Below are 13,085 nucleotides of genomic sequence, written 5' to 3'. Positions count from 1 at the left end.
CAAAGTTATCAGATAAATCTCTGCATGCTCTTGACTTTTTGAAATACTATTATACTAACAAGAATGATGTTTAAATAAATTATAAAAAAAAATTATTTTTCGTACTACTCAAGCTCGAAAGCATTATCGAGTTCGAACTCGCACGAGCTTCAAATCCCCGAGCTTTCCTATCCTCAAATATATATTTAACAGCACATCAGCACAATACTGACAAGTTGGTGCTGATAAAAATCAGATCTAAAAATACAAAAATAAACAGTAAAATTTTCCATCATGAAGATAAACCCTTCCAATAAACGCAAATATGAAGCGCAACATGAAACAAAAAGATGCAAGAAATAAAAGGCAAAGATAAAAATCCTTAAAATAACGGGTCAATTTGTCAAATACATTTATGCCAAAAATCTAGATCTGGTGGCACATCATCACAAAGTTTCTTACCTGAATTCACATCAAATTTTTTGTTTCACATCGTACAAGTTGACTCACTAAGAATGTGTACCACACTTTAAATGAACACTGGCAATATATGCTGTCTGGTTGACTAAGAAGGTATGCATGAATCAGGCTAAGTATGTAAGGTATATGCTTGGCACAACAACACTCATCAATGTGATTCATTTAATATGAAGTATGCCACTATGTAATTTGTTCTATTATGATGCCAGGGCTTGAATTTAACGCAAATCTCTTTGTAGCCAGAAGGACTAGTATATTGAGAAATTTACTAGTCCTGCCAAATCTTTACTAGTCATGTTCACAAAAAATGTCACAAAGCTTTCATGTATGTTTACCGATTCAATTTTAAAGTTTGAACAATCCCCAACAAAGATGGATGTTTTCTGCGTTTGTTTTTGCGAATTGCATACACCAGTTACACCACATTAACGTTCTTTTCCTCGTCATAATTCAGCCATTCCCCATCTTTGGTCCATTTCTTCTGAAACTTTCCATTATGCTTTTCCCTATTGCAAAAATTATTCCTAATCATTCTCATTCAACTTTAGCTTTTTTCCCCACTGTGGCTTAACACCTATCAAATGCCAAATTCTGCCTGTCTTATAAGGAGGGAATTGTGCCTTGTTTTGAAATACGAGATGTTATAGTATAGCTGACGTGAATTATTTAAAGCAAGAAAAAGAATGGCACAGTGTCCTTTATAAAAGAAAGTCTATTGTAAACACTGCTTTTAAATATCAGCATCAGAAGATAGAGTTAGTTTCAACTTGGAAAAGGTGTGTTCCTATCAATCGAAGCCATCTGACACTCTGCACGTTGTATTTAACAGCTCCAATTATGGTATCATAAGTCGCAAGTTTGGTAATTGTTCCAAATTAATCAAACCTCAATGTATTGTTGAAATTAATAATAAGGCTGAAAATTTTCAAATCTTAGATGCCCATGCTCAGAGATTTTAATTCCCAACAAATGTACAGCATCCTGCTTGGATATCTCCACGTGTATTCAATTATTTGTTGATTCTTGTAAGGGAAAAATATAAAAACTATTCTTATCATCATAGAAAAAACAGTTGTATGGAAAGGATGTGTCAATAACGAAATCGTTATAAATTGATCTAATTCGTATATTATTTCGATGGAAATGTAAAATATATAGTTTCCTGTTTGTGACTGTTGGAGCATCTGGGTAGCAAGCAAAAGAAAAAGAACCTAAAACAAAAAAGCGTGCAAACTAATTTCTCTTAATAGTTTTTGCCATGTTCTTTTGTGTGGTATACAACTTTGTAGTTTGCTACTGTGGTAGAGTGAATAAAGTGTGATACCACGTCATTTTTTCATTTAATTCGTTATCAGATTAATTAGAATCAATTACCAAATTTCCATTGTTAATGACGAGACCATAATTTGCACTGTTAAATGAAATGCACAAAATCGGATGGATTCTTGTTATAGAAACGCACCTTTCCAAGGCAGAAATTGACTTCATCTTCTCATACTAATATTTTATAACTGTGTTTACAATGGCTACTGCTTTGATTCTACAGAACATCTGCTAAGTCAAGTCCTTACTAGGGAATGGTGTAAACAAATGCTCACTATTGATAACCAAAACTTACTAGCCCATCGGACTATTAACATTATAAAAGTTACAAGTCCGACGTGAAATCTCGGGCTAGCAGACTACCGCTAATTTCTAGCCCTGGATGCATGCCACTCTATGTGATTTGTTCAATATGATATATGCCATCCTATGTGATTTGTTCTAAATGATATATGCCATTCAATGTGATTTGTTCAATGTGCTATATATGCAACTCTATGTGATTTGTTTAATACAATATATGCCATGTGACTTATTCAATATGATATATGCCACTCCATGTAATTTATTCAATATGACATATGCCATCCTATGTGATTTGTTCAAAATGATATGTGCCACTCTGTTCTAAATGAATAATGTGCCTCGCTGTGATTTATTCTAAATCATGTATGACACTCTTTGTGATTTGTTCTATACGAGGTATGCCACTCTGTAATTAGTTCTATATGAACAATGCACCTCAATGTGATTTGTTCTAAATTATGTATGTCACTCTATGTGATTTGTTCTAAATCATGTATGCCACTTTGCGATTGTTTTAAATTATGTATACCATTCTATGTGATTTGTTTTAAATTATGTGTGCCACTCTGTGATTTGTTCTATATTGTGTATTTCCCACTCTATGTGATTTGTTCTAAATCATGTATGCCACTCTATGTGATATGTTCTAAATCATGTATGCCATTCTATGTGATTTGTTCTAATCAATGTATGCCATTCTGTGATTGTTCTAATCATGTATGCCATTCATATACCAAAATAATGGGAATTAAAGGCTCTTTGAATAATACCCAAGATATACAAGGTCCTTCTTAAAGAGCCAGTATAACCAGTCAGGACACCCAGGGAAATTCTTTTCCTTTAAAATTCTAACCCTATGCAAAATACAAAACTGGTGAGCACCACCTTATTTGTGGTATTATATCACATTACATAGTAACAGAATCATTTGTGGCATTATGTTACATGACCTAATAATGGAATCATTTTTTGTACTATGTCACATGACCTAATAAAGGAATCATATGTGGTATTATGTCAGATGACATAATAAAGAAATCATATTTGGTATTATGTCACAGGAGAGAATAAAGTAATTATTTGTGGTATTATGTCACATGAGATAATGGAATCGTCTGTGGCAAGACAGCACAGGACATATTAATGAAAGCAAACTTTCCACCTGCATATTATGGTCTACTGCCACAAATGTTTTATCTGAAAGTGTGCTACATTGGTGGGTATATTACATTTCTTAAAATACCTTGGATCAATGCGAATGACTTGGTCCAGCAGTGGTCCCAGGGACATGCCTGAAACAAAAGCAAGAAATGAAATTTGGATACAGTCCATCTACTTAAAGCTTTTAACATTAATTCTTTGAAAGAAGTTAGATGTACATAAAATTTGACATGCAGGTTGACTCGAGGTTTTTTTCTCCTATTGATTAATAAACTCTTCTGACATGTATTTCATATGTAACATATCTAAGTGATTTTTAAAGAATAACTACATACTTCTAGGAAAGCCATGCAACCCTTTTGTCTCAAACACTTGGTATTATTGTAGCAAATGTAAGAACACAGCAAATTGTAGCAAATGTAAGAACACAGCAAATTAAGGATGCACTGCTTGAACAAACGTTTTGTAAATAGTTTAGTTTAGTGCATATAAATGCTTTCAAAATTGGTAACCTGTAAATAGGAATGCACTTGTGACATCTATTAATCAATGTCCAAGCAATGCATGAAGCTATAGCGACATGAAACAATATCGAGAAATGTTTTTTAGAATGTTTTATGTAGATTGCTAAACAGCAGCCTGGTTTTATATCTGAATAAAACTGATGGCAAATGAGGCAAAAGCACAAGATAAGAAACTTATGGCATGCACTCGTCACTGCTTACATAAACAAGATGAGAAACTTATGACATGCACACTGTCGCTGCTTACATAAACAAGATGAGAAACTTACGACATGCACATCATCACTGCTTACATAAACAAGATGAGAAACTTATGACATGCACATCGTCACTGCTTACATAAACAAGATGAGAAACTTACGGCATGCACATCGTCACTGCTTACATAAACAAGATGAGAAACTTACAGCATGCACATCGTCACTGCTTACATAAACAAGATGAGAAACTTACGGCATGCACATCGTCACTGCTTACATAAACAAGATGAGAAACTTACGGCATGCACATCGTCACTGCTTACATAAACAAGATGAGAAACTTACGGCATGTACATTGTCACTGCTTATATAAACAAGATGAGAAACGTATGGCATGCACACTGTCACTGCTTACATAAACAAGATGAGAAACTTACGACATGCAGACTGTCACTGCTTACATAAACAAGATGAGAAACTTACGGCATGCACGTCATCACTGCTTACATAAACAAGATGAGAAACTTATGATATGCACATCGTCACTGCTTACATAAACAAGATGAGAAACTTATGGCATGCACACTGTCACTGCTTACATAAACAAGATGAGAAACTTATGACATGCAGACTGTCATTGCTTACATAAACAAGATGAGAAACTTATGATATACACATCGTCACTGCTTACATAAACAAGATGAGAAACTTATGACATGCAGACTGTCACTGCTTACATAAACAAGATGAGAAACTTACGGCATGCACATTGTCACTGCTTACATAAACAAGATGAGAAACTTGCGGCATGCACATCGTCACTGCTTACATAAACAAGATGAGAAACTTATGACATGCACATCGTCACTGCTTACATAAAAATATCTAACAGCTGGAAGCTTTATGTGCAGATCAGGATAAAATTTGAATTTTGAGTTGGTTCAATTAAACTGCATTATTTGGTCATTATCTGCTATCTGTGGAAACATGTATGCTTATATTTAGCTTTGCCGCTAACATGGTTTTGACAAAAAAACTAAAAATGATGAAGAAAAATGGCAACAAAAAGACCACAAGTCTTTTGCAAAGAAATTAAAAACAAAAACTGGCTGTTATTGCAATGTTTTTTTAAAAAGGTTATATATATACTTACTTATATGGATGGAAATACTAACCTGCCAAAAATGTGAATCCTATGAAAATCGCAACTCGCTTTGTCTCATTTTCCTTGCTGTGATGTGTGGATGCAAGCCATACCATTAGAACAAGAGAAGCAATTGCTGTGATAAAGCCAGCCTGGAAAAAATAGAATGGTTATTTCAACAGTCAATACAAGTAATAGAAAACAACATAGCTTTCACGCAGTCAAGGAAAACTATCATCTTGATTAATAGGGTAAAATTATCAAGTTCATTCGTCTTTGCATAGACAGCCATCATTCCAGCAAACACACAGCAGACTGTTTTTGTTGGTTTAATGGCACTATACTATGCAAAGGAATGGAAGTACAGTGTGCCTTTCTCAAGAATTCACCAAGGTAGTCAATCTGTCATGATCTAAGCTGGTAAACAAAAATATATGCAACAACAGGATAATGAGTCATATACTATAACAACATTGCCTTTAAGTAGCAACAGTCACTAATGTGCTGAAGTGCTGTAAAATGCTACTACATCCATCCATCTTGGAGTTGTAGCTATAAAAAAAATGTTTAAGACTATTGCCTTGATGGCCTAAATGGAGGTCAGATCTGCATTTATCTCATTTTAGACAAACTAGACATTACATTAGGCCTAAGTATTTTAATATTTTTATGACCTTGTTTTGATGCTATTGTCTTGTTCAGGATGTTTCAAATTAAAGTTTAATTTATGTAGGAAAATAAGGCTAGACACGAAATATTTTGAGATCTGAACAAACACAAAATTTTTATCTGTTCGTTTTTGAAGTATAGCAATTTCAAAGTTGTGTTAAAGGCAATTCTGGGTGATCTTTTTTAAAAGTTATCAACCCAGGACACATGTCTAAAAATAATCGTCCTTGAGTACAATAATCCCACTTCATTACACATTGCTGGTCAATAAGCCAATTTCAATACCCTTAACACATTTACTAGACAATAATCCCATTTCAATACCCATGACAAACCTTTGCTAGACAATAATCCCATTTCAATACCCCTGACAAACCTTTGCTGGACAATAATCCCATTTCAAACCTTTGCTGGACAATAATCCCATTTCAAACCTTTGCTAGACAATAATCCCATTTCAATACCCATGACAAATATTTGCTGTGCGAAAAGCCCATTTTGAACTTTTGATTTCAGTGATGGTTTTCTGGCGCAGGTGGAGAATATCTTATGTCTAAAAGTCAGCCAATTTGGGTTTTCTAGGTAGCACATAATTTAAACAGGCATAAAAATTACTTGATCAACAGGCCGATTGACAAAAAACAATCATTTTAATAAGCATTAGTGTCATGCCAAAGTACCCAGTTATGTAAACAACTGCCTACCTGAAAACCATTTATGCCACAACAAGAGATGTGTGACCTCTACTAGAAGCAAAAGCACTTCAATGGCTAATTAAATAAAAAAACACTTCAATGGCTAATTAAATATGATTGATTGATTGATTTTTTAACGGCGCATCAGCACTGTTAGGCTATTTAGCGTGAAACAAAATGTTATTTGTATATTTTTTTTAAAAATTATAAAGGTCCTATATCGACCAGCGACATAAAAGAAGAATTGGTTGAATTAAAAATGGTAAGATGGTAACAGTGCAAAATAAAGCTTCCCGATCAACGAGAGATGTAAATGTTCTATGTTAATGAAAAAGGATGAAAAGGTATTAAAATGGGACGGCACATATATTGCATAAAACTGCACAAGGTGATAGCATAAAAGTCAGAGTTTTGAGTAAATATTTGTCTTTCAGGAACTCTATAATATGAGTTATGTTTATAGTATCAGAAAGTTCTTTCATATCATGCACAATGTAATAACCATCGCGTGGAGGTTGCAGGTCATAGCACTCTATCATGAAGTGCTTGACAGTGAATGGTTCATTGCAAGAAACGCACTCTGGTGGGTCTTCACCTTTTAGTATGTGGGTGTGGGTGATATAAGTATGACCAATTCGGATTCTTGCAATGACTACCTCCTCCCTACGCATGGTTCTGTAGGAAGGAGTCCATTCTCCTAGAGTTGGCCTGACTGCATGAAGTTTGTTATTCACGGCATCATTCCATGATGACTGCCACTTCTGACGAAAGAACTTTCTGATACAAGGTTTAAAATCAGTATACGGTATTTTAAAATCAGATGGTTCTTGAGTAAGGGCCATTTTAGCAGCGCGATCTGCTTTTTCGTTACCTTTAATACCAATGTGGCTAGGTAACCAACAGTATATTATATTGTGGGAGACACTCATCTCGGTATTTTTGAAGAGTATGTTTTTTAATAATGGGTTTTCCAGTTTTCTATTGTGTAGAGACTGGAGTACTGATAGCGAGTCGGAGAAGATGATACTGTTTAAAATATGTTTCTTTTCTATATGTTGCAGAGCAAGGTCTATTGCTCTGATTTCGGCTGTAAAAATTGATGCTCCATTTGGTAAGCGAACTTGCGTTGTGTGATTTCCACAAACAAAGGCTGCAGCAGCCTTTTCCTCATCCTTTGATCCATCAGTGTAAATTCTGGTGTAGTTTTTAAATTCGGTGAGGAGTTCATGGTAAGAGTTGTGGAAGATAGAAGGGTTTGTTTCGGAATTTTTCCATCGTGTAGCGTAAAACGTACTTTTGGTTGTTTAATTAGCCAGGGTGGTGTTTTGGAGATGGACGTTTTCTGAATTTTAGAAAGAACTATATTTGTAGTGTCAAGGCTGGATGATATTCTAATGCCAAAGGAAGGTATGGCGTTTGGATTATTTTTGTATAAAGTTTTGTATTTGGGTTGAAAACAGCCGAAAAAGCAGGATTCAGAGGGTTTGATTTTAATTTGAGAGCATACTGTGCGGAAAGCATTTCTCTACGATGCGATAACGGTGGTTCATTCACCTCAGCTAGAAGGCTTTCACACAGGGATGTTTTAAATGTTCCCAGAGCCAGTCTTATTCCCTGATGATGAATTGGATCAAGCATCTTAAGATATGACTTTCGGGCTGACCCATACACAACGCAACCATAGTCTAGTTTGGAGCGAATAAACGTTCTATATAAATTCAGGATGACTTTTCTATCAACATCCCAGTCAGTGTGCGCTACTACTTTAAGTAGGTCAAGTGCTTTTAAGCATTTGGCTTTCAAGTTTTTTAGGTGTGGAATAAAAGTCAGTTTTCTGTCAAAGATAATACCCAAAAATTTTGTTTCCTCAACAACTGGAATAGGTGTTCCATCCAGCGTGAGTTTAGGTTCATCGTGGTGTCGTCGTAATTGACAGAAATGCATACATACCGTTTTTGATTTTGAGAATTTGAAACCGTTCGTACTAGCCCAATTTTGAATCTTGTTGATATTTTGCTGTAGTTGTCTTTCAATTGTATGCATGTGCTTTGACCGATACATATGAGAAAATCATCAACATATAGTGAGCAATCCATACCAGGAGTCAAACACTTGGTGATGTTATTAATTTTGATATTGAAAAGTGTCACAGATAAAATACTGCCCTGGGGCGCTAATTAAATAAAAAGCACACTTCAATGGCTAATTAAATAAAAAGCACTTCAATAGCTAATTAAATAAAAAGCACTTCAATGGCTAATTAAATAAAAAGCACTTTAATGGCTAATTAAATAAAAATCACTTCAATGGCTAATAAAATAAGAAGCCATTCAATGGCTAATTAAATAAAAAGCACTTCAATGGCTAATTAAATAAAAAGCACTTCAATGGCTAATAAAATAAAAAGCACTTCAATGGCTAATTAAATAAAAAAAACCCACTTCAATGGCTAATTAAATAAAAGGGCAGAGCAGGACCTTAACTATTCTGACGAGTTCTTGCTGATCACATCTTTCCAAGTGCAAAAGTTCATAAATATTTTGCACGAGTTGTACACTTACACACCCTGACAGCATCTCTGTATCTTACTTCATATGACTTGGTTTGGAAACTTCCCCTCAACTGCAAAAAAATGGTTGGAAACTTCCCCCACAACTGCAATGACCTGGTTGGAAACTTCACCCTCAACTGCAACAAATGGTTGGTAGCTCCACATCGGGATGGTGCAAACACTTTTGCAGTTTTTCAAATGACAATTATTGATAATTATCTATGGACTCACAAACACCACATTGTGATGCAGTTGACAGCATAGCCCAAGTTTCCTCTGACCATTTCCATCTCCATTTGACATATTTTGACATTCATGTAAGGAATGAATCAGAATACAGTATCTATCTGAAACATGAAATTCATTGGACTAATATAATGATGATATTACCACTACCCCCTTTTGTTTCACTACATTGCAATAAAAATAAAAGTAAAATGTCAACTTCTGAATCAATATTCCCATCAAAGTGGTTAGACAGAAAAAGAAGTCTTATGTTCTGCAGTCAGAATTTTGGTTCAAATTTGATCATTAACAATATAGGAAATTACATTGCTACAAACAGAATTTCCACCAGGTACACACACGATTGTGTACAAACAGAATTTCCACCAACTATACACACGATTATGTACAAACAGAATTTCCACCAAGTATACACACGATTATGTACAAACAGAATTTCCACCAAGTACACACATGATTGTGTACAAACAGAATTTCCACCAAGTACACACATGATTATGTACAAACAGAATTTCCACCAAGTACACACATGATTATGTACAAACAGAATTTCCACCAAGTACACATATGATTATGTACAAAGAGAATTTCCACCAAGTACACACACAATTATGTACAAAGAGAATTTCCACATAGTACACACATGATTGTGTACAAACAGAATTTCCACCAAGTACACACATGATTATGTACAAATAGAATTTCCACCAAGTACACACATGATTATGTACAAACAGAATTTCCACCAAGTACACACATGATTATGTACAAACAGAATTTCCACCAAGTATACACACGATTATGTACAAACAGAATTTCCACCAAGTATACACATGATTATGTACAAACAGAATTTCCACCAAGTATACACATGATTATACACAAAAAAGTAAAAAAGAATATTTCTGTAGCCCAATCTAAAGCAAAATTAAGATTAGATGACTTATCTAGGTTCATTACTTAAAAAAATCTATCAATTATATTCAATATTTCTTCATATATACATACAAAAAGAAGACTTCCAATACAGAAGATGAATATTTTTCAGGATGTGGTGTTGAAACTATTTTTTTCATGTCTTAACATTTTAACAAACATTCATATTTCATCATTATTTAAATAATTTGATATGAGCATATTTGAAAATACAAATTTGCTTTTATTATTTATTATTTTTATTAATTATTTTGAACTTTCTACAACTACTCTATTTTTTCCAATACTGCCCTATTCCTGCTTGAGAAAGGCAATATGACCCAAATTAGGTTCAAGCCTCCATCCTGATTTATCACAATCAAATTAAAAGCAAATTTATGTTTGATTAAGTTGGGTCAAGTAACACATTACAAATATGAACTGGAGGTTGGAAAAGTTCTGGCAAGCACGATTAATTAATAACTTTCAACTGCGATGTTTCAAAGTAAAAAGTATGTGGCTGTCAACAGAAATTTGAGCGACCAGGCATCCCTATTATATAAAGCAGAATAATCCTTGCCATGATAACCTATGGACTCAGGACAGAATTTTTCAGATGGTAGCCAATGGGATTAGACTGCATGATAAAATTATCTCCCTTTATATGATATTAAACAAAGCATGCTACCCCCCCCACTCCAAACAGTATCTTAGCATAAATAAATGCTGTATTGTACCTGCATCAAATGTGTAAACAGGTGGATGTAGGCCCCTGCTGCAGCTGCAAACATTGATATGGCAAGGCAGCCATACACTCTCTTCAGATGATTCTGAACTCTTGCTTCTCTGCAAATAACAATACATCACATCATAAATTTTACGAGGTCTGATCTGCCAACAATTAACTAATCATTTTGTTAATATTACCTGGTACATGAATACATTTCCGTTTTACTCTGGGATACCATGCATGACAATGGTCATCACATGTGTACCAGTCAGGAGAACTATTATCACATGCCAGTGCTCACCAAACCTCTACCAGGGAAAGCCCTGGTAAAAACTACCAACCCACAAAAACCTCTGGTAAGCATTCTCACATGCCCATATTAGTTGAGCCTGAGACTTGAACTCACATGGACAGAATTGAGAATTAGTAATCAGTACAGGCAAGCGCTTTAGATCACTTGTCCACCTGGAGCCACTCACTACTATGAAAAAAAAACTTCAAATAAAAGTACAATAACATCTCAGAAGACGCATGTACACTTCTCATTATGCCAGGACTCAAAATATTTTTCCATTATTCTGACGGATTACCATAATAAATTGTTACCTCTCGAGTTGATTCTTGCCTTTTGTCAGTAAATACATATTGAAACAAACTCTTAGCATCTAGAACATATGGTAATCCAATACTGCTGATGCTTAGTTTTAGCTATGGTGTGGAACAAACTTTTTATTGACAAAGATCAAGCTCAGACTGGTATTCAGCATATTGCATACTAAATTTGCAGATTTATAGTGATATTTTACAACAGCCTCTCACTATGGTTCAACTTCTGTTTGCATCGGTACACTTTTATAAATATTTTCAGATCTTCAATATAAAAGAACAAATAAATTCCAAGGTCCGACAGGCTATTGCTGCTAACATATGACCAGTCCACAGCTAAATAACATCGGTCTCAGACCTCAGACCAGTAAAATTTTCATGTGCTGAAATATTTTGAAACAACATAAAAAGCCTGAAGTTACGACAATATGAATTGGTACAATATACGCATATAGTGGTAATCACGAATGTGTCTCGGCTGTTCCTATAAGTCTGATGATACGTCTTCATTCCAACGCATCCAAATCTGTAATAGCAGCAATCAGCAAACCGTTTTTAACAACATGTTGATGCTTGACAGATAAAAGGTAGGAGTAAGTGATCAAACAAATTACACTACTGGAAAACATTGCCCAATGGAATAGGCAACAACAGTAGTGTTCCCAGATTGAGGGATTTTGTACTGCACTGCTGCAGAGTTTCCTCTGGCCTTTCATACACCATTTTACATAAATACCACTGTGTGCAGCCTGTTGTCACATTCCAAGTTTCCTCTGACCTTTTATACCCAATTTTACATACAATTGTATTTAAATTATCAGTTAGTTAACTGCAAATGTGCATACTGGGAAATAGAGGACACAATACAAATAAGAAAAAGAAATCAACTCACACAGATGCATATATATATATATATATATATATATATATATATATATATATATGTATGTATGTATGTGTATATACACACAGTACAACCCCATTATAATGCGAATTTGGATATAACACAATCCTGGCATGGCTCCTGAAATTTTGTTTATTCATTCGCACAAGAAAAAATATTTTTTGTTCAAAGTACATGAAATAGTGTATAAAAAATGTAATATCATTATGGGGAAGAGATTGCGTATTGAATTCAAATATGATCGTGGCCTGAAGAACCACTGACCCACGAGAAGCTATTGGCAGGCTTTCCCACATACCCACTCTAGCTGAGCCTATTTCCTCATGCAAACAAAATCATCTTAAACAAATTTGGGCATGGGAATAAGGTTGAATACCAACAAAATCTATCACATTTTACTTCATGCAGGTGCAAGAGACCGTTACATCCACGGGTACTTGTATTTGTAGGTGAAGAAAAGCTAATAGCTACACCCAGTCCAATTCTATAATTTTTTTAACTTACAAATAAGGTGATCAACTTGAGCAGTTTGAAATCTGCCCATAGTGCATTCTAAGCTAATTTCATTTATTCCATCAGTGTCTTCAAATATCTCTGCATTAAAAATAATAGAAATTACAAATTTGTTCCCCATGTACAATTCAAGGTGAGA

General features: G+C 34.6%; 2 protein-coding genes across 2 annotated transcripts in view; one reads left to right on the top strand and one right to left on the bottom strand.

The window, feature by feature from the left end:
- LOC149789893 (uncharacterized) overlaps positions 1 to 13,085 on the top strand; it is a 162,297-nt gene that overhangs the window by 81,086 nt on the left and 68,126 nt on the right. The gene's annotated exons all lie outside the window — the stretch shown is intronic.
- The window catches only part of LOC149789894 (bax inhibitor 1-like), a 35,239-nt gene that overhangs the window by 15,580 nt on the left and 6,574 nt on the right, over positions 1 to 13,085 (bottom strand). Inside the window, exons 2-4 of the mRNA XM_089971965.1 lie at positions 10,931 to 11,039; positions 5,149 to 5,269; positions 3,332 to 3,380 (exon numbers count right to left, since the gene is read on the bottom strand). Coding sequence (XP_089828091.1) covers positions 3,332 to 3,380; positions 5,149 to 5,269; positions 10,931 to 11,039 — 279 coding nt within the window. The remainder of the gene's footprint in view (positions 1 to 3,331; positions 3,381 to 5,148; positions 5,270 to 10,930; positions 11,040 to 13,085) is intronic.

Source organism: Sinohyriopsis cumingii, chromosome 10, assembly GCF_028554795.1.
Source record: "Sinohyriopsis cumingii isolate HCF-2022 chromosome 10, ASM2855479v2, whole genome shotgun sequence".
NCBI lineage: Eukaryota > Metazoa > Mollusca > Bivalvia > Unionida > Unionidae > Sinohyriopsis > Sinohyriopsis cumingii.
Note: the sequence above shows the minus strand (reverse complement) of the source record. Positions and strands in the feature narration are given on the sequence as shown.